This window comes from Bison bison, unplaced genomic scaffold (assembly GCF_000754665.1).
Source record: "Bison bison bison isolate TAMUID 2011002044 unplaced genomic scaffold, Bison_UMD1.0 scf7180017864322, whole genome shotgun sequence".
In the NCBI taxonomy this organism is placed as follows: domain Eukaryota; kingdom Metazoa; phylum Chordata; class Mammalia; order Artiodactyla; family Bovidae; genus Bison; species Bison bison.
The window spans coordinates 7,691,175-7,708,623 of record NW_011494894.1 but is presented as its reverse complement, the minus strand read 5'-3'; the positions used below and the strand labels follow the sequence as shown (position 1 = coordinate 7,708,623).

The 17,449-nt window shown below is 45.1% G+C and overlaps 2 protein-coding genes across 3 annotated transcripts in view; one reads left to right on the top strand and one right to left on the bottom strand.

Annotated features, from left to right (window-relative positions):
- LAMC2 (laminin, gamma 2) overlaps positions 1 to 8,545 on the top strand; it is a gene marked incomplete at its 5' end in the record, with an annotated part of 67,640 nt that extends 59,095 nt beyond the window's left edge. The window contains 4 exons of the mRNA XM_010853129.1: positions 1,143 to 1,342; positions 3,204 to 3,362; positions 3,456 to 3,555; positions 6,559 to 8,545. Of these exons, the coding sequence (XP_010851431.1) occupies positions 1,143 to 1,342; positions 3,204 to 3,362; positions 3,456 to 3,555; positions 6,559 to 6,812 (713 nt within the window). The remainder of the gene's footprint in view (positions 1 to 1,142; positions 1,343 to 3,203; positions 3,363 to 3,455; positions 3,556 to 6,558) is intronic.
- Positions 8,546 to 10,460: 1,915 nt separating this feature from the next.
- NMNAT2 (nicotinamide nucleotide adenylyltransferase 2) overlaps positions 10,461 to 17,449 on the bottom strand; it is a 218,577-nt gene continuing 211,588 nt past the window's right edge. For both annotated transcript variants that reach the window (XM_010853100.1, XM_010853101.1), the window contains one exon: positions 10,461 to 15,178. In XM_010853100.1, the coding sequence (XP_010851402.1) occupies positions 15,076 to 15,178 (103 nt within the window). In that variant the 3' untranslated portion in view covers positions 10,461 to 15,075. The remainder of the gene's footprint in view (positions 15,179 to 17,449) is intronic.

The following is a 17,449-nucleotide window of genomic DNA, read 5'->3' as shown; positions in this document are numbered from 1 at the left end:
TGGACTGTAGCCCGCTAGGTTCTTCTGTCCATGGGATTGTCCAGGCAAGAATACTGGAGTGGGTAGCTATTCCCTTCTCAAGAGGATTTTCCCAACCCAGGGATCCAACCCACATCTCCCACATTGCAGGCAGATTCTTTACCATCTGAGCCACGAGGGAAGCCCATATTGTACTAACTGTCAAAAGGCTTGAGTTCTGATCTGTGCTCAATCGTGTGATTAGGCTGAGCTGGCTGTGTGACTGTAGGCAAGTCACATAACCTTTCCAGACTCTGATTTTCTCATCTCTAAAAGAAGAAATTTCAACTAAACTGCTTCAAATGTCCTGCAGAGATTTGCTATCTCACTGCCATATAGATAGTTTTCTTTTCTCTCCCCTTCTTTCTTTGGCCTGGTTGGTTCCAATATAGAGTCGGTGAGGCTGCCTTGTGATAAATGATATCGAACAAGCTTTGTCATAGCATCTAGATTCCAGGAAACTTGGGTTTGTGCCTTGCAGTGCATGCATGCTAAGTCGCTTCAGTTGTTTCCGACTCTTTGTGATCCTGTGGACTGTAGCTGGTCAGTCTCCTCTGTCCATGGGGTTCTCCAGGCAAGAATGCTAGAGTGGGTTGCGGTTCCCTCCTCCAGGGGATCTTTCTGACCCAGGGATCGAAGCCGACTCTTTTCTGTCTCCTGCACTGGCAGGTGTGTTTTTTTACCACTAGCGCCACCTGGGAAGCCTTGCAGAGATTTGGTTAAAGTTTCAGACTTCTTCACTAAAGAACAACAATAAAGACGTTTTCAAGTCTTGGGATTTTCTTCTTCACAGAAGTACCTCTCTACCCCTTCTATTCATCTGCTAATTGGCAGCTTAGGGTTTAAGGCTCTGGGTTGAAACTTTGGGCTTCAAAGAGTCTACTTGTTTCTGATTCATTTGGAGGTTCACTTTTGCAAAGATGGGGACCCAGGACAGGCTGATTGTTGATCGTCAGTTCAATACTTTCTCTTGGACAAGAAAGAGTCATGACCACAACTTTCCACTCTCTCATCCCTTGGGTGCTATTAACACTCTGATTTTTCTTAAAGGCATCAGCCCCTTTCATCTTCAGTTGTAAGTTAATTTTCATCTTCATGGCAATGTTTTCTTATCTTCATTTCAGAGTTTGATCTGCAGGTTGAAGACAGAAAAGCAGAGGCTGAAGAGGCCATGAAGAGACTCTCTTACATCAGCCAGAAGGTTGCAGATGCCAGCGACAAGACCAGGCGAGCAGAAACAGCCCTGGGGGGTGCTGCTACCGACGCCCAGAGGGCAAAGACTGCAGCCGGGGAGGCCCTGAAGATCGCGGGCAAGATAGAACAGGTAAAGAGAAATCTCAGGTCAGCAGGAGCAGCTTCAAACATACCAGTCATGTTGAATGAGCGAGAGCGTTGGGCTCATTCTGACCTGTAAGACTCAGCGTCCTGTTATGGTCCATGGTGTTCCCAGATCCACTTGGCTGGCCTTTTGGTTGGGTGGTTAACGAGCCTGTCATTGACTGAGGGCTGGAGCCCCACCCCCGCCATTTTCAGCCCCCTTTTTAGAGAACACCATGAGAAGAACCATGCAAGATTGCTTTTTATTTAGATATTCTGTTAGTTTCCTGGACCTGCTATCAAAAAGCAGCACAGATTGGGTGGCTTAAAGCAACAGGAATTTTTTCTCTCAGAGCTCTGGAGGCTAGAAGTATGAAATCAAGGTGTCAGCAGAACGGTGCTCCCTCTGAGACTCTGGCTAGAAAGCTCCCGTGCTTCTTCCTAGCTTCTGGCGGTGGCTGTCAATCCTTTGTGTTCCTTGGTTGGCAGTCACTTCTCTCCAGTCCCTGCCTCTGTCATCACCTGGGGCTCTTCTTCCTGCATCTCTCCAGCTCTTCTTATAAGGACACTGGTTGGATTCGGGGCCCACTCTCCTCCAGCATGACCTTATCTTAATAAACTACATCTGCAACAACCCTATTTCTGAATTAGGTCACACTCTGAGGTATTAGGGGTTAGAATTTCAACACATCTTCTTTGGGGGGACACAATTCAACTTGCAGCAACTATCCCAGTGTTTTGATTCGAGATTGTGAAATTCTGGAGTTCTGGGTCTAAGCTCCACTTACTCATTTTTCACTTTGTTTCCACTCTGTGCCAGCACTGTGCTGGGGATATGGAGATGGGGAAAACTCAGTCCTCTTTAAGGAGCACTCAGTGTCATGGGAAAGACAGACTAGTTGCACTTACAGCACAAATGTTAAGTGCTACAGTAGAAAGAGTGCTTCTCAACTGGAAGAGAGCTTCCTAGTTCTGATTTAAGTGTGACTTTTAGAAATCATGGACTTCCCTGGTGGCTCAGACGGTAAAGTGTCTGTCTACAATGTGAGAGACCTGGGTTCAATCCCTGGATTGGGAAGATTCCCTGGAGAAGGAAATGGCAACCCACTCCAGTACTCTTGCCTTGAAAATCCCATGGACAGAGGAGCTTGGTGCAGGCTACTATCCATGGGGTCGCAGAGTCGGGCACAACTGAGCGACTTCACTTCACTTTCACTTTAGAAATCATAAGCAACTCTAGAAAGCCCAGAGGGGACTTTTGGTGTCTAGACTGTGTGGCCTCACTCTTGGATTACTTCCAAAAATAATCTCAAATCTTAGGTCCCTTTAGGGTAGAGACCAATTTTCTATGCGTCTTTTTATATGGCTTCTAGCACAGAGATACCTGTGACATGATGCCTAATAGTAGCTTGTTGATAAAGATATTAAGATTCACTCATCCTAGTAAAAACAAAACTCAAAGCTGTAGCCCATTCATTCTCTGCACCCCAAACTCAAGTGTCTTGGGGGAACAAAGCCATTCAAAAGATGATGGCAGTAAAGAAACACGACAAAGAAGGAGTTGAGTTTCTCACCCTCTGGGTTTTCCCAGCTGGTTCCTGATTCACTCACCATTTGTTGAGCTTGACCCGGGAGGGAAGCAGGGTCTCACAGCTGACCATTAGAGTCTCTGGAGACATACCCCCAAATTCATTTGTTTGAGGCAGAGCTTGGGGAAGGGGGTGTCCCCAAGTCTGACTGTCTCGTTGTTCATCTCACTTACTCCATCAGAGCCCGGCCACAGCTGTATTTTTTCTGTGGTCATCTTTGGGATGTTTCTGTGCCTCACCCCTCTCTCCTTCCGTCCCTGGCTCCTTTTGTTCCCCAAGGAGATTGGGAGTCTGAACGTGGAGGCCAACGTGACAGCAGATGGAGCCTTGGCCATGGAGAAGGGACTGGCCACTCTCAAGAGTGAGATGAGGAAAGTGGAAGGAGAGCTGGCAAGGAAGGAGCGAGAGTTTGACGTGGATATGGACACAGTGCAGATGGTGAGTTCCCATCGTTTTCCACGGCAGAGTCCTGTAACCTGGCCACTGTGGGAACACCCTTTCCAGATGGGCTTGTGCTTATTTTTTCCTCAGGTAATTACAGAAGCCCAGAGAGTTGACAGCAGAGCCAAGAATGCTGGAGTTACGATCCAAGACACACTCAACACATTGGATGGCATCCTACATCTAATAGGTATGTGGAGTATCTACAACCTTCCAACCTGTGTTCCAGGGCTTCTCCCCAGAAGATTAAATAGACTTAGTCCCGATGCGTGGGAATCTCAACTTCCCTTAAGGGTGTCAGGAAATTTGCTTTGTTTCCAGGCTCAGATACCTTAGGCAGGTTGCTTTTCATTTGCTGTGGTCTATTTTACCATCTCTAAGGTGGGTCACTGGGCATCTGCCTATTGCCCTTGGAGATGAAAGTCTGTAGGTCAAAGAACTGGGTGTACTTGGGGAAGGTATGTTGAGGCTCAGAGAGGTTAATAATGTTCTGCAGATCACACAGTAAATTGTGGAGGTAGGATTCGGACTTCACAGTGAAAGAGAATACTGGATGGCTTGACAGCCCCACTACGGATTCTGACCTTGATCCCGAGAATCTAGTGGACAGTGTCAAGCAGAGGAATGGCGTCCATGCTGTATATTTTGGAAAGATCACTGGAGCAGCTGGGTGGAGGAGAGTTTGCAGGAGGCTTAGACAAGAGGCAGGATAAGATCATTTTGGAGACAGTTGTAGTAATTGAGAGGTGAGAGAGCTCTAAGACTGTAGGAGTGGTGAGGGGAAAGACTCTCCCAGCCTGTGAGATCAAGAATCACTTGCTGAGAGACTTCCCTGGTGATCCAGCGACTAAGGCTCCACTCCCAATGCAGGGGGCCCAGGTTCGATCCCTGGGCAGGGAACTAGATCCTGTGTGCAGCAACTAAGACCTGGCACAGTCAAATAAATACATAAATACTAAGAAAAAAGAATTACTTGCTGATTCTGCTGTTTGTCCCTCCCCAGACTACAGTTGGGGCTTCCCAGGTGGCGCTAGTGGTAAAGAACCCACCTGCCGATGCAGGAGACATAAGATATGGGTTCGATCCCTGTGTCAGGAGGATCCTCTGGAGGAGGGCTTGGCAACCCACTCCAGTATTCTTGGCTGGAGAATCCCATGGACAGAGGAGCCTCGTGGGATACACAGTGCATAGGGGCGCAAAAAGTTGAATGCTACTGAGCACACAGGTGCACATACACACACACAAACCACAGTTACACTGTGCTGTGACTGGTTGTGGAAACTTGAGCTGCCTGGTAGATGATCCAGATGAAATGTCAAAGAGGGAGGTCCATGAGACACTATAGAAATTTTAGGCTAAAATAGATTTGATGGCACCCCATGGCAGCAGCTCCAGTTACCTCACCGCATCCCTCCCCAAAGAAAGTTCAGATAAATTAAAATCCAGGATTTGGGTAGAACTGATATCAAACCTTCTGTGGCCTGTTTTATCAAGCTTGGACCGCAGCAGATATGGAACTAGGGCTTCAGTCAGGGATTCCAGCCATACTTGGGAGAGCCACTTTCAAACTTTTCTGTGGAGTGTCATCATCACCCTGAGAGACAAGTATCATCTGCACTGTTTTCCTGATGGGTCCGCTTTGTGATCCAATGAGTCCCAAAGAGTAAAATACCCTCTTAAGGTAAAAAAAAAAAAAAAAAAATCCCCAGCTGAGAGTTTAGCAGCTTTGTTTAGTGTTCTGAAAAAGGCAATGAAACTAAGAGGGCCTTTAGAGGAAACGAGAGCATGGGCAGGGAGGCTGGCTGAGAACTGTCAAGCACTTTCTGTGTGCCAGGCACTGAGCCAGATTTTTTTGTGGTGAATGGTTGTGTAAAATTTGTAAAGGTTCTGTGAGGTGGGTTTTAGGGCTTATGTGGTGGCTCAGTGGTAAAGAATCTGCCTGCCAAGCAGGAGATGAGGGAAGATCACCTGGAGAAGGAAATGGCAACCCACTCCAGTATTCTTGCCTGGGAAACCCCATGGATGGAGGAGCTGCGTAGTCCCTGGGGTTGCACAAGAGTCGGACATGACTTAGCAACTAAGCAACAACTAATGAGGCGGGTTTTATTATTTTATTTCATAGAATAGTGAACAGAAGCTCAAGGAGTTTAATACTGCCCCACAGATCACATAGTAAATACGGGAGACAGGATTCCACCCGAGGTCTCCGTGTCTGATGCTCCTGCCGTTTGCAAGAAGCTCATGCTGCCTCCCCATGGACGTTTTGCCTGCAAGCCTGCTTCACTTCTCCTGCATGTCTTAGAGCCCTAAATTCTAGACTCCTCCTCTGTCCCCAGGGGAAGGACTGATCTACTGGATCAACATTTGGGTTATTGTGCTGTTTCTACTCTGTCTGGTCTCTTGAGTCCTGGAAAAATTACAGTTTAATCTCTTTAGCTGGGATAAAACTTCTGCAGTCAAATAGATCTGACCTTGAATTGTCCACTCAAACCTATTCAGACCAAACGGGTCTTGCTTGCACATGAAGGGTCAGGTGCCCTTCATGCTGATGTGTCCGATCATTTATGAGTAAAGCATACCTGAACAAATGTGACCACATTTCATATTGGAATAAACTAATGTCTAGCCAGATCTCCACTGTTCCAGGCCAGAATGAAGTCTTCCATCATTTCATACAGCTGGAATGCATCCCTTAAATAGCAAAGCCTACCTTGGCCTCCCTAAGCCCTGAAACCCAGCCAGTTTCTAAAGGTCTTCTAATAGAAAACAGCAAGAAATTTCCTAAGGGTGATTCAGAGAGCAGAATTTGGAGTTGATTCTGATCTAAAGGGATGAGCTGTGTTGGGCAGACACCTTGGACAGTGTTCAGTCCCTGTGACCTTCAGCCTTCATCTTTTCAGAGCAGAAGCTGTTGACTCTATTGTGAAAACCGAAGCCCAAGCTTCATCTTGCTTAACTAAAGAGCCCAGACGCTTAAAGTGGGCTTTTCAAAACCTAGTAACAAGGCTTGTGCTCTCAAAATTTTTTCTAGATTATTTCTAATTTAAAGTAAGCCTTTTTAAAAGAATGGCATACTATTGACTCTGAGCAGGTAAAAACAGAAGTTAAAGTTACAGAAGGGCCTGCATGTGTTCAAGGGGATTCAATCACAACTCTTTCCTCTGTTAACTCCATTCTTGTCCTCTAAAAATAGACCAGCCTGGCAGTGTAGATGAAGAGGGGCTGATCTTACTGGAGCAGAAGCTTTTTCGAGCCAAGACCCAGATCAACAGCCAGCTGCGGCCGCTGATGTCAGAGCTGGAGGAGAGAGTGCGTTGGCAGAGGGGCCACCTCCACTCACTGGAGACAAGCATAGATGGCATTCTGGCTGATGTGAAGAACCTGGAGAACATTCGGGACAACCTGCCCCCGGGCTGCTACAATACCCAGGCTCTTGAGCAACACTGAAGCTGCCTTCGAGATTTCCCAACGGGGGTTCTTAGGATGGAGACCTCAGGCTCAGAAGCCATCTCATGCGGGTGGGGTGGGATGGGGCCATTTGAAGTGTTGATGAGCATTCTCAGCTCAACTGAACCTGGCCCCACCCCGAGATCTTTGCCAAGATCAGTGTATTGTACCAGTGTGATGCTCTTTGCTTCCTGATGTGGGGCAACGAGGCAAATAGCATTGAGTATGAGACTCATCAAGGGCCTGGACACCCAAAGGGTAGACCGGATGGAAGGACAAACTGCACTGGCAGATAGTCATAAACCAACTCCTGGAGTATGAACAAGTGTTGCCATGTCGTAGGCGGCTTATTCTTTGAGTAAATGTGACCAAAGGAAATTTTTTTTGACTTTGCCCACACATAAAATTCTTCCTAATGTCAGAACAGAGAGTGAATTGAAGTCATGCTGTGGTCAGTAAAATACTGTTGCCTCATACTGTTCAATGTGTTCTTGTTGATCAGAGTTCCTCCCACTTACTGCCCAATCCATGACATGTACTCCACTTTCAAACTGGAGGAAGTGACGAACCGTAAGACTGGCATGTTTGGAGCATTGGTATCCTGCTACCTTTGAGTTCTTCTGGGCCTGGAAGTGACCACCTTTCCCTTGATGATGCCAAGCACCTTAGAGACAATGTTTTTATTAAAGCATTTCTTAGCAGTGGAGCAAACATTGGGAACGTACTTACTTTCGAGTTTCAAAGTGATAGAAAAATGTAGCTTGGGCTCGCAAAGAGGTGCAATTATCTAAGAAGAGATATTAGTCCTAATTCAATGCCATTTTCAAACACTAAAAATTATATGCCCCTGTGGGTTTTGTTCTCACTCTCTCTTTTGATAACAGACAATGTTCCTACTCATACTTGAACTGGGTAGCATCCATCCTTCCATTCTTCCATCCATCCATCCATCCATCCTTACAACATATATTTATTGAGTACCAATTGTGTGCCAGGGGCTGGGGTACATTGGTGATATAGTCTCTATCCTCGTGGAGTTGACTGAATAGTAAGGAAGACAAACCTTAAAAAAAAAATTAAACTTACAAACCCTGTTCCTCACAAGTCATTGCAATAACCCCTTGGTTTGCAACCTCATTTTTCAACGGAACATATGTTGCAAGACATTCCCATGGGGCACTTGAATTTTGGTAAATAGCTGAAATGACTCTGGATTGTGCACCCTTTCTTGCATTTCAGCTGTTGCTCTGCCCCTTTCTACAACTGATTGCAACAGATTGTTGAGTCATAACACCAGTGGGAATTTCTGGAAAAATCAGAGGCCCTTCTAGCCTTGACTCAGTAGACTTTGGTACTGCCTCACCTCTGTATTTCCTTGGCTTTTCATGGACCTGTTTTTTTTTTTTTTAAATAAAGAACAATTCGTAGATGCCTGTGGTCAGTTTCTAATTTGTTAAACTATAAGCTTAAGGTGTAGGTACCAAAGCAGTGGAAACAAAAAGTGCTTCAGAGAGAGATGTGAGCCCCCAGAATTAGCATCTTTAATTCTTTTTTCTGAGTATCTTGTTTGCCCTTTCCAACCAGGCAAGCATGTTATGAAATTTGACTGGTTTTGTCTCCTAAGCATAAAGAAGGATTTATTTCTGGAACAACCTGAGCAGGGTGAGGGTGATAATTAACGTTTTGGCTTTTTTTTTCATCAACTATAAAAAAATAAAGGCAAAAATCAATCATTTGTGGTACATTGTCATGCTTTTTAATAAACTAAAATTTAATAAATGGAGATCCTGAATTGGCCATCTACCCAAGTGACTGAGGACAGAATTCTGCTTCTGCCTACACTGACCCCCCAAATTCTGACAGATCTAATCACTATGCTTTGCCTTCTCTGAAAGTGCATTTTTAATCCTGTCTTGGCATACTCAATCACATATCTTACAAATTTGATTCAATTAACTACAATATCACACAGACCTAAAAATATGCAAAATTCACTCATGATTGACTTTTTTTCTCGTTCTCATCACATACTGGATGGACAGTTGGCAGAGTAGCCCTCCACATATTCATTTCAGAGGCCCTGCCATTTATAACATGACTTCTAAGGTTGCCTTAGGCAGCATCTCTCTTCCAATGGGTGGAGAGGAAAAAAGACATTGAAGAAGGAGATACATGGAAGTTTTTGTGAGGCAGGCCTGGTGAAGGCTGAACATCACTTTCTATCACATTTCATGGTCCAGAACCCAGTATTATTATGCCCACCTCTAACTTGTAAGGTGTCTGGGAAATAGAGTCCCTTGGTAGGAAGGAAGTTGATTCTCTGACAGTTCTCTACTATGAAAGGGGAGAATGCATCTTAGTGATTGGCTATCTGTTTCTGTCAAGTATACATATTCCAGGGTACTTGGTGGGGGATCTGAGGGTGCCTGCAATCATAAAAGGATTCCTTCGTGGGATTGACTGTTAAGAGAGTCATAAGACTGTCTTCCCTGACACATGGGAGATGATCCCTATGTAGAGATGGGAAATGGAAAAGTGACTCATGTGACTCTCTTTGGACAGAAATAATTCCCTCATTTCTGAGGTTGTGGTCGATTGTCCCTAAGATGAGAGAAGGAGTATGTGACTTAGAAATAGCCTCCCCAGGACTTAGACTGTTACCAGTCTTGACCTGACCCTGCCAAGTTAAGGGCACTTTCCTTCCTCTTTCTTATCAGTATTGTGATTTGTAGTGGAAACTCACTTGTGCTTCTGAGAGTTATCTAACTAATTGCGCCCTTGGTAAGCTATCACACATATTTTCATCTATTTTGACTCATGGGGATTTCTGTCTGGAGAAGTGGGTAGAAATGAAATGCATGTGGACTGTAACTTCTTAGTCAATGTACTTCTGATCTTATCCCAGGATGTGGACTTCTTTTCAGTATGCTTGGACAAAATGTAAGATGGATACTTGGTAATGTCCAATGTTTGGAACAAGTCTCAAGGACTGGGAATGTGTTTATCATTGTTTTTTTTTAATGTTTCGCATGGTCATGGGAATGTTGTAAATTCTTGCTGTGGCTCAGTTTTCCCACCTGGAAAGCAGAGATTAGACTCTTTTTCCTCTGTTTTCTTTATACTATGGGCTACATGGAACTTTCTAGGAAATTCCAAGATCTGAAGTTTACTTACGGGTCATAAGGGAAAAACTGTGTTATGTACATGTCTGTTAACTTATAGATACAGTATATATTTTGTAAGTTAGTGTAAGTAAGCAAAATAAACCAATGTTTATACCCAATATTAAACAAGAGCTCATCATTACATACTCTCAGGACAGAGGGAAAAAAGTATTTCGCTTTGTGACTAAAGTAGCAAATATAAATACAAACCATCAATTTATAAGTCATATCAAGTACCACAATGATATGCCACCAAACCCACATAGCTGACTAATCTCAGCCTTAAACAAAAAAAGATACCAAGAACCAAAATGATAAACACACACACACACACACAACTAATCTGACAAACCAGTAGCTAAACCTTAAGTGAGCTGGCAGAGTGGAGAATTGTTATTTTACCTTCTGAATCACCATTCAGACCTAAACCCATACATAACGTTTGTCACAATTAAAAATTAAAAAAGATCGAGTAGTCACGGCAGGGTTGAACAATTAACTTATTCATTTTCAGCTTGTTTACTTTGCCAAACAAAACCAATTATGAGTTTAACAATTTCTGTCTTACTTGATATCCTTTATGTCAAGAAGTAAGTTTTTTAAGTTTTTAATTTTCACAAATACATTTTTAATTCACAAAGAACTAACTTCTTCAAGGATCCAGAGCTAACCAATACCAGACTGTGCAGGTTAGGTAGAACCGAAGATTTCATTTAAAAAAAAAAACAAAACTGAGAAAACTTAGGCACAATTGAACAAATTTGCTAATTATTCTTCCCTGCTTATGGGTGTGGTTGTGTACACTTTCATATTACACATGCGACATTAGCTAAACCAAGCAGAAAATCTCCTGCTCTAAGAGCATTAACAACTGTTGGCTCCCGTCAAGTAAGACTGTGAAGAAAAAGTGATTAATTCTGCGACTCACAGAGAAGATTCTAGACCAAGACACAAGGCTCTAGTAGCATCATCTTATTTATTAATGTAGTTGAACCATTTTGCTGATAAAACTTTTGTCTGTGACTATTCTAGCAACAAAATTTTACTCAAAATATTGCACTGTGAGATGGTGTTGCAACTTCAATGTAGTATTTATTAATGTGTTGATTTCCATAAAGCAAATCTTATTCTTAAAATGGCAGATTCAGTGACCAAAAAAGTGATTCAAAAAAGCTTCCCCCTTCCCATGCCAATCCTTGAGACCGCTAGGATCAAGCTGAGGTTTGGGCCCCAGGCCTAAACTGAAGGAGGAGGGAAAAAGAGTAACTCATTCCTAACTGACTGTTACAGGCTAATAGAACATTCCAAACATACTCAACAAAGAAACCACATGAAAAATCGCATTTACTGGGCAGCTATAGGAAGGTGGACTGAACATAATGGACTGAACACATTCATCGTCTTTACCATGATGCTATTCCTAAGGTGTCCGAATTGGATGAGCTACAAAATCCATCCCTGGACCCATCCTTCCCCTCTCACCTGCCCGCCTTCACACTGGAAAAGATCCTGAGCTTTTCACATACTGACTTATTTTTGAATTACTCTTTTGAGGAATAAAATATAATAACATGCTTCTCTCTCTTAATCTGAGAGAGAGAGAGTAAGGGAGAGTGTATCTGTGTGTATCTGTCTGTCTGTTTGGGGGAGTAGATTTGGGCTAGTAAAATATAAGTCATTTCTCCCTGAATTCTCTGCCTCTTGCTGTAGTTTGATTATGGAGTCTCACTTTCAATTTAATTAGAAGACCATGTTCTTTTGTTCTTTCTGAGAAGCTGAAGCAGGAGACTAGGGAATGTGGGAGAAAGGTTGGCCAAGCCGGGACAGGAAGAACAGCTTCTCTAGAAGCTCCAGTTCTGGGTTTCAGGCACTTCAGGAAGAGACTTTCCTCCCCTGTTCCCATGTACATTCAAGGAAAATGAAAGCAAGAAGGCCCCAAAGGTGGGGGGAGAGGGAGAGAGGTGAATGAGGTACCCGCTAGCAGCACAGACACCACCCCCCCAGAGGGCCATTCCTTGAGGAGAGAGTCATTGACACGAAGGGTTTCCCTCGTGCCTCTTCTTACATATCAGCCACTTTCATGCAAGCGGGAGAGACATTTTTATTGGTAGGCAGGAAATGAGGCTCCAGACCCCCTCTTGAGACAGTCATTCTAGCCCATGCCTTTCTCACGATCTCTGAACCTTTGGGTCAGCCATTGTAGGAAGGAGCAGGACCTCAGGCTGGAAGTCAGGACCTGGAGGTCATCCTGTGGGCACCTGGGGCCACCATTCCAACTCTGAGTCATCTCTCTGGTATTGGCCTTGGCTGGGTCACAGTCACGTGTCCTGCCCTGGATTGAAAGAGGGGATCTGACCTCCCTGTAGCAAGTGAAGAAGGGGGCAGGGCAGGAAATGGACTTCCATCCAAAAGGGAAGTCACTTTTCCTTGTATTAAAGGAAAGCTATTTTATCATGATCATTGCGATCGATTCACCAAGACAGACTCTGCCTCATTTCATTCCTAGAAATCTACTTCTATCCCTGTTATTTTCTTTAGCTCATCTCACTCTCCCTATAAACGTGCTTTCCACCCCAACACTGAATGCCGCGAGAGTCAGCCCTGTTTCTTCTCAAGGGTCATGAATGAAATGGGGCTTGACCACAGAGCCCAGTAAAGAAAAAGTGGACCAAAGGAACAAAAGACAGCTGGTCTTTCTCGGCTCTGTCCACGTGGATCTTCAGAATGAACTCTATCCATAAACTTCATATCCTTGATGATGCGTGCTTCCCCGGGGAATCCAGCTCCCTCATTTCCTTTGTATCATTTCCTGGCTTCTGAATGCCTTGCCTAGACAAAGGTACTTCTGTCTTTCTCTCCCTAGCACTAGTGCAATCTTGAGCACTTTCTCGGTCTTTGCCTTCCACAAAGCAGTCCTTTCTTGGATTCAGATTTCCTCTAAGCCATTGCCATTTCCAGCAGTTCCTTTCTAAGGGAAACCTAGCTACAGCCTTCCTCACCATCACATCCTCCCCCCAGGACTAGCATACACAAGGCTGTATACAGGGAGCACCTGGGACAGACATAAGTTAAGAGAGAGATGCCAGGTAAAGACTGAAAGCTGCATCTTATCTGGTCAGTATCATGGGGAACCAAAGGAGCAGAGATTATGTGGTGTGATGACCTAATGGTCAGGGAAACATTAGCCTTTTGTCAGGCTTTACGCTTGCTGTGCGACCTTGGACGAATCATTTAATCCAGTGTATCTCTGCTTCCTCATCTTTTAAAAGAAACCTTGGCTCAATTAATCTCTAAAGATCTTCTCAGATTCCATGATTCTTAACTGAACACTGAGAGCCAAGAACAGTATCTTACTTTTGTCCTTTGGAGATTATTTCCATAATTCAAGAGGATAAACCCTCCCCCTGCAACCATGCTATTTTCTGTTGAATTTATTTTCCTGGAGGCTACTGAAGGATGCTACAGATGTTTCTGGCATCAGATCCCACCCAATACCTCCCGGGCCAGGGCTGGTACTAGATATCGACAAAATTATCCTACAGTTTGGGGACCATTTCTCAAAGAATCAAACACCCAAGAGCCAAGAGACTGGATGAGAGACACAGAGCAGAAGAGAGTAATTTCCTTTCGGTTCTCCAGGCAGGACCTGAATGAGACCTGAACAGCTAGAACAGAGTCTGTCAAAACTGTTTCCAGAGCGCCAGAGGCAGGTGGGAAACTGGGGACAAAAAGGGTGGATGAGTTTAGTGGCTCTTGACAATCCCTCCAGATGTCTGTTCTGAGAATCGTGGTCCTGCCAGGCAGGCTTCCTCAGGCTACGATTGTGGCTTCTGGGTTCAGCATGAATCGTAACCCTAAACCCACAAAAAAGGCTGAGGCTCTGCTTCTCAAGAAGGAACTGACCTCAGACACCATCTCTGTTACCAAACTAGAGTGGGTGAGAATCACTAGTTCCCACCGGGAAATGGGAATCACTTTCTCCTAGGTCATCCTGGATTTACGTTACGACAGAGACATTTCCCAGCCAAACAGGCAATAAATAATTCCAATTAGCAAAGATCTCTAGCTTGAGTGAACTCTTAGCATGTTTTATTTCAGAATTGGCTGCATTTTTAGGACTCGGCCTTGCATACGTGGTTCTTTTCAGATGTAGGAATGCGACTAAGTCTGGCCTCCAAGGGCTGTGATGGTGATCTGAAGGTCCCTTGGTAACATCGGAGCTGGCAGGGAACAACCCACGCTCTGCCATCAGTCACAGCTCAAATAAGTAACTGAACGGATGCCACCAAGAAGTGAGAAGGAACCGGCTCTAAGTGATCGTTAAGCCCAGAGCATCAAAAAAGAGAGGTCTTCGGAAACTAAGGAAATGGACTCAAATCCTTCTGAGCAACCCTACTACTCCCAGACTTGCGTCCCAGGTTTCAGAACATGAAAGTCTCAGTCTTGACCCCAGACTGCTGTGTGTGCAGGGCGGAGGCGGGGAGAAAGCGGGTAGGTGGGTGGGGGTTGTCTCGGCCTGGTTCAGCGGGCGTAGCCCTCACGCAACTTTCTGAGAGCTGAGGCCTGGCTGCGGTATCCTGTCAAAAGGGAAGGAATGCCGCAGAAACGCAACAAGGCGACAGACATAAAGAACCGCGGACACGGATTTGATCCAAGTTCTATGAGGAGTGAACAACAACAACAACCAACAAACGAAACAACGAAACGAAAGATAAGAAAGAAAGGAAAAAGATAGCCCTTTGTGGTAAAGGGCATGCTGGGAAGGCGAGGGCCAGAGCCGCCTCCCCAGAGCATGCTGGGAGACGGGCACCCGCACATCTCCAAGGACCGCACTTCCCCAACCCCGACCCCGTCACCCACCCCCAACCCGGAGACGAGAGGAGAGTTTGTCCAAAGATGGCTGCGGAGGAGGGGTACGCTGTGGTGTTCTCTGCAGGTTCCCCCACACTGTGGGGGGTTGAGTCAGCAGGTGGGGAAAACAGTCAAGATGAGGAGACGGAAAAACGGAGTCGGGAGAGAAACGGGATGGACAGAGGCGGCGGGGGGCCGGTGTGTTGGCGGAGGACCAGGGCAGAGTGGAGCACAGCGCCCCGTGGCCGCTAGCCCGAGGCGTTGATGTACAGCTGGCTCTTGAGAATGTAGTCGATGACCGGCTGGGACAGGTAATCCACGACGTGGCCATCCCCGTGCTGCAGAGCCAGCCTGGTTGAGAAGAGACGCTAATCAGTAGGCATGCTTTCCTGAAAGCAAGGCCAGAGGACTGGCCAGCCCATTCACTTTTGAGGAAAGGGTTTACCTAACACCCATTACCAGTCTTTGCTTAGGCTAAGTGCATGGCGTTCCTATCAGGAAAAAACCCCTTTCCCCTCTAATTCCTCCTCCATCCTGACTGTGCCACTTCCTAACTGAAGAACCTCTGGCAAGTTGTTTAAACCCATCCATTCTTCCATTTCCTTCTCTGTAAAACAGGGGTAATACTGGGGCCTGGGGCTGAGCTCAGCTATCAAAATGATTAAATGTTATACAGGTAGCACTTAGAAAAGCCCAAGCACACAGTAGGCATGTCAAGGTGTTAGCTATTCTTATGTCATTTCTTTGTGTTTCTCTACACCAAGGTCTCAGGAAAAGGAATATCATGATTGATTCCTTCTTTTCCTTCCTAAGGAAGCTCTGAGGGAGAAGAAGTGGCCCTCCTTCACGAGGCTCTTCTCACGAGCCCTGGTGAAGGGAAGCACTACCACGTACAGGACTCTCTTCATGCACTTCAGTTTCAGCACAGTTTTGCTCCAGTCTTGGCCTGGCTGCTTCCCATTCTCTATGCACATGGTGGTCTTGGGAATGTCAGGCCCCAAGGAGCCATTTGTAAGAATTCACACACTCCTCTGGACACCTTGATTCTAAAATGCATCTGTGCCTTGCGCTGTGAGATCTCCCCGAAGGCTGGCTCAGGGCCTTTGCAATGCACACAGTGTCCTGACCTTCCAGCAAACTAGGTCCCCAAGTGCCTCCCCACACAGTTTATGGGAGGCTTCTTGAAAAAGTGGTTTACATCCGTGGTTTCCAAATGCCAATCCCAATTTCACGAGAATCACCCAGAAAGCAGCTCCCCAGAGACCCAACCCCCCGAAATTCTGATTCAGTGGGAATGAATGGGACACTGAAATTTGTGTTGCCATTTAAGTTTTCACAGTAATTTTATTATACAGCCATGGTTGGACCCACAATCTTCCCCTCTTCCCTCGCTGGCCACTGCCACTTCTGCTCTCACCTCATAGTTGATGCTACCGTTTCAAGGGCGTGCATAATCACCTTCCAGGGAAGAAGTCCAGTGGACCTTTTAAAACCTTGGGCTCACTTGATTTCTTTGAAACATATGACACAGATGACAAATGACAGTGTTCTCTCCCTCTGTACCCTCTGCTGCTTTTGTTCCAGGGCCACCAATGCTGGTGGTTTCTGACTGCTCCTTAGTCTTCTTCTATTTATTTTTTTATTACTTTTTAAATTGGAGTATAGTTGATTCACAATGTTGTGTTAGCTTCAGGTGTACAGTAAGTGATTCAGTCATACATTTATAGCTATAATTCTTTTTCAGGTTCTTTTCCTTTGTAGACTCTTACAAAATATTGAGTAGAGTTCCCTGTGCTATACAGTAGGCCTTTATTGGTTATCTATTTCATATATAGTAGTGTGTACATATTAATATATAGTAGTGTGTATATATTAATCCCAAACTTCTAATTGACCCCTCAGCCTTCCTTTAAATAAATGTTAATATGTTTTAAATATTCCCATAGCCTTCTTTGCTCTTACTGACTCTCCCTGTGAACTCAGCCATGCCCTTAAACTTTAATTTACACTTAGGTGCTCATGGCTTTCAGTTTTATTATAGTTCTAGACCTCTGTATTCCACATGTCTTATCCTTCCATTGGATATTTCCACTTGAAGTTTATGGTGGAAACTGTTAACTGGTCCCTAGTATCCAGTCTCTCTTTCTTATCCTGAGTAATAGACCCTCCCAAGTTTTAGCTGGACATATGGCTGCCAAGCCTCAAAGTCTACTCCCAGCCTGTCTGGAGGCTAGGCATGGCCACGTGACTGATGCTTAGCCAGTGGGATGAACGGGAAGTGACGGGTGAAACTTTGGGTCGTCTTCTAAAGGACAAAGCTCTTTGCCCTTCCCCACTGGCTGAGAAGAGAAGTCATTGCAGCAGCCGTGGACTCAGAGAGGGAGGCTTCATGTTGAAGAGAACAGAGATTCAATCTCTTTTGACACTGAATAACATTTCTCATTTAAAATTCTAACTATTTAGGGTTTTTTGTTATGGCAGTTAACCTAAACCCTTACTAAATCTGTGGGTACCTCAGAGTGGAAGTGGAAGTGTTAGTCGCTCAGTCACGTCCGACCCTGCGACCCCATGGGCTATATAGCCCATCAGGCTCCTCTGTCCATGGAACTCTCGAGGCAAGAG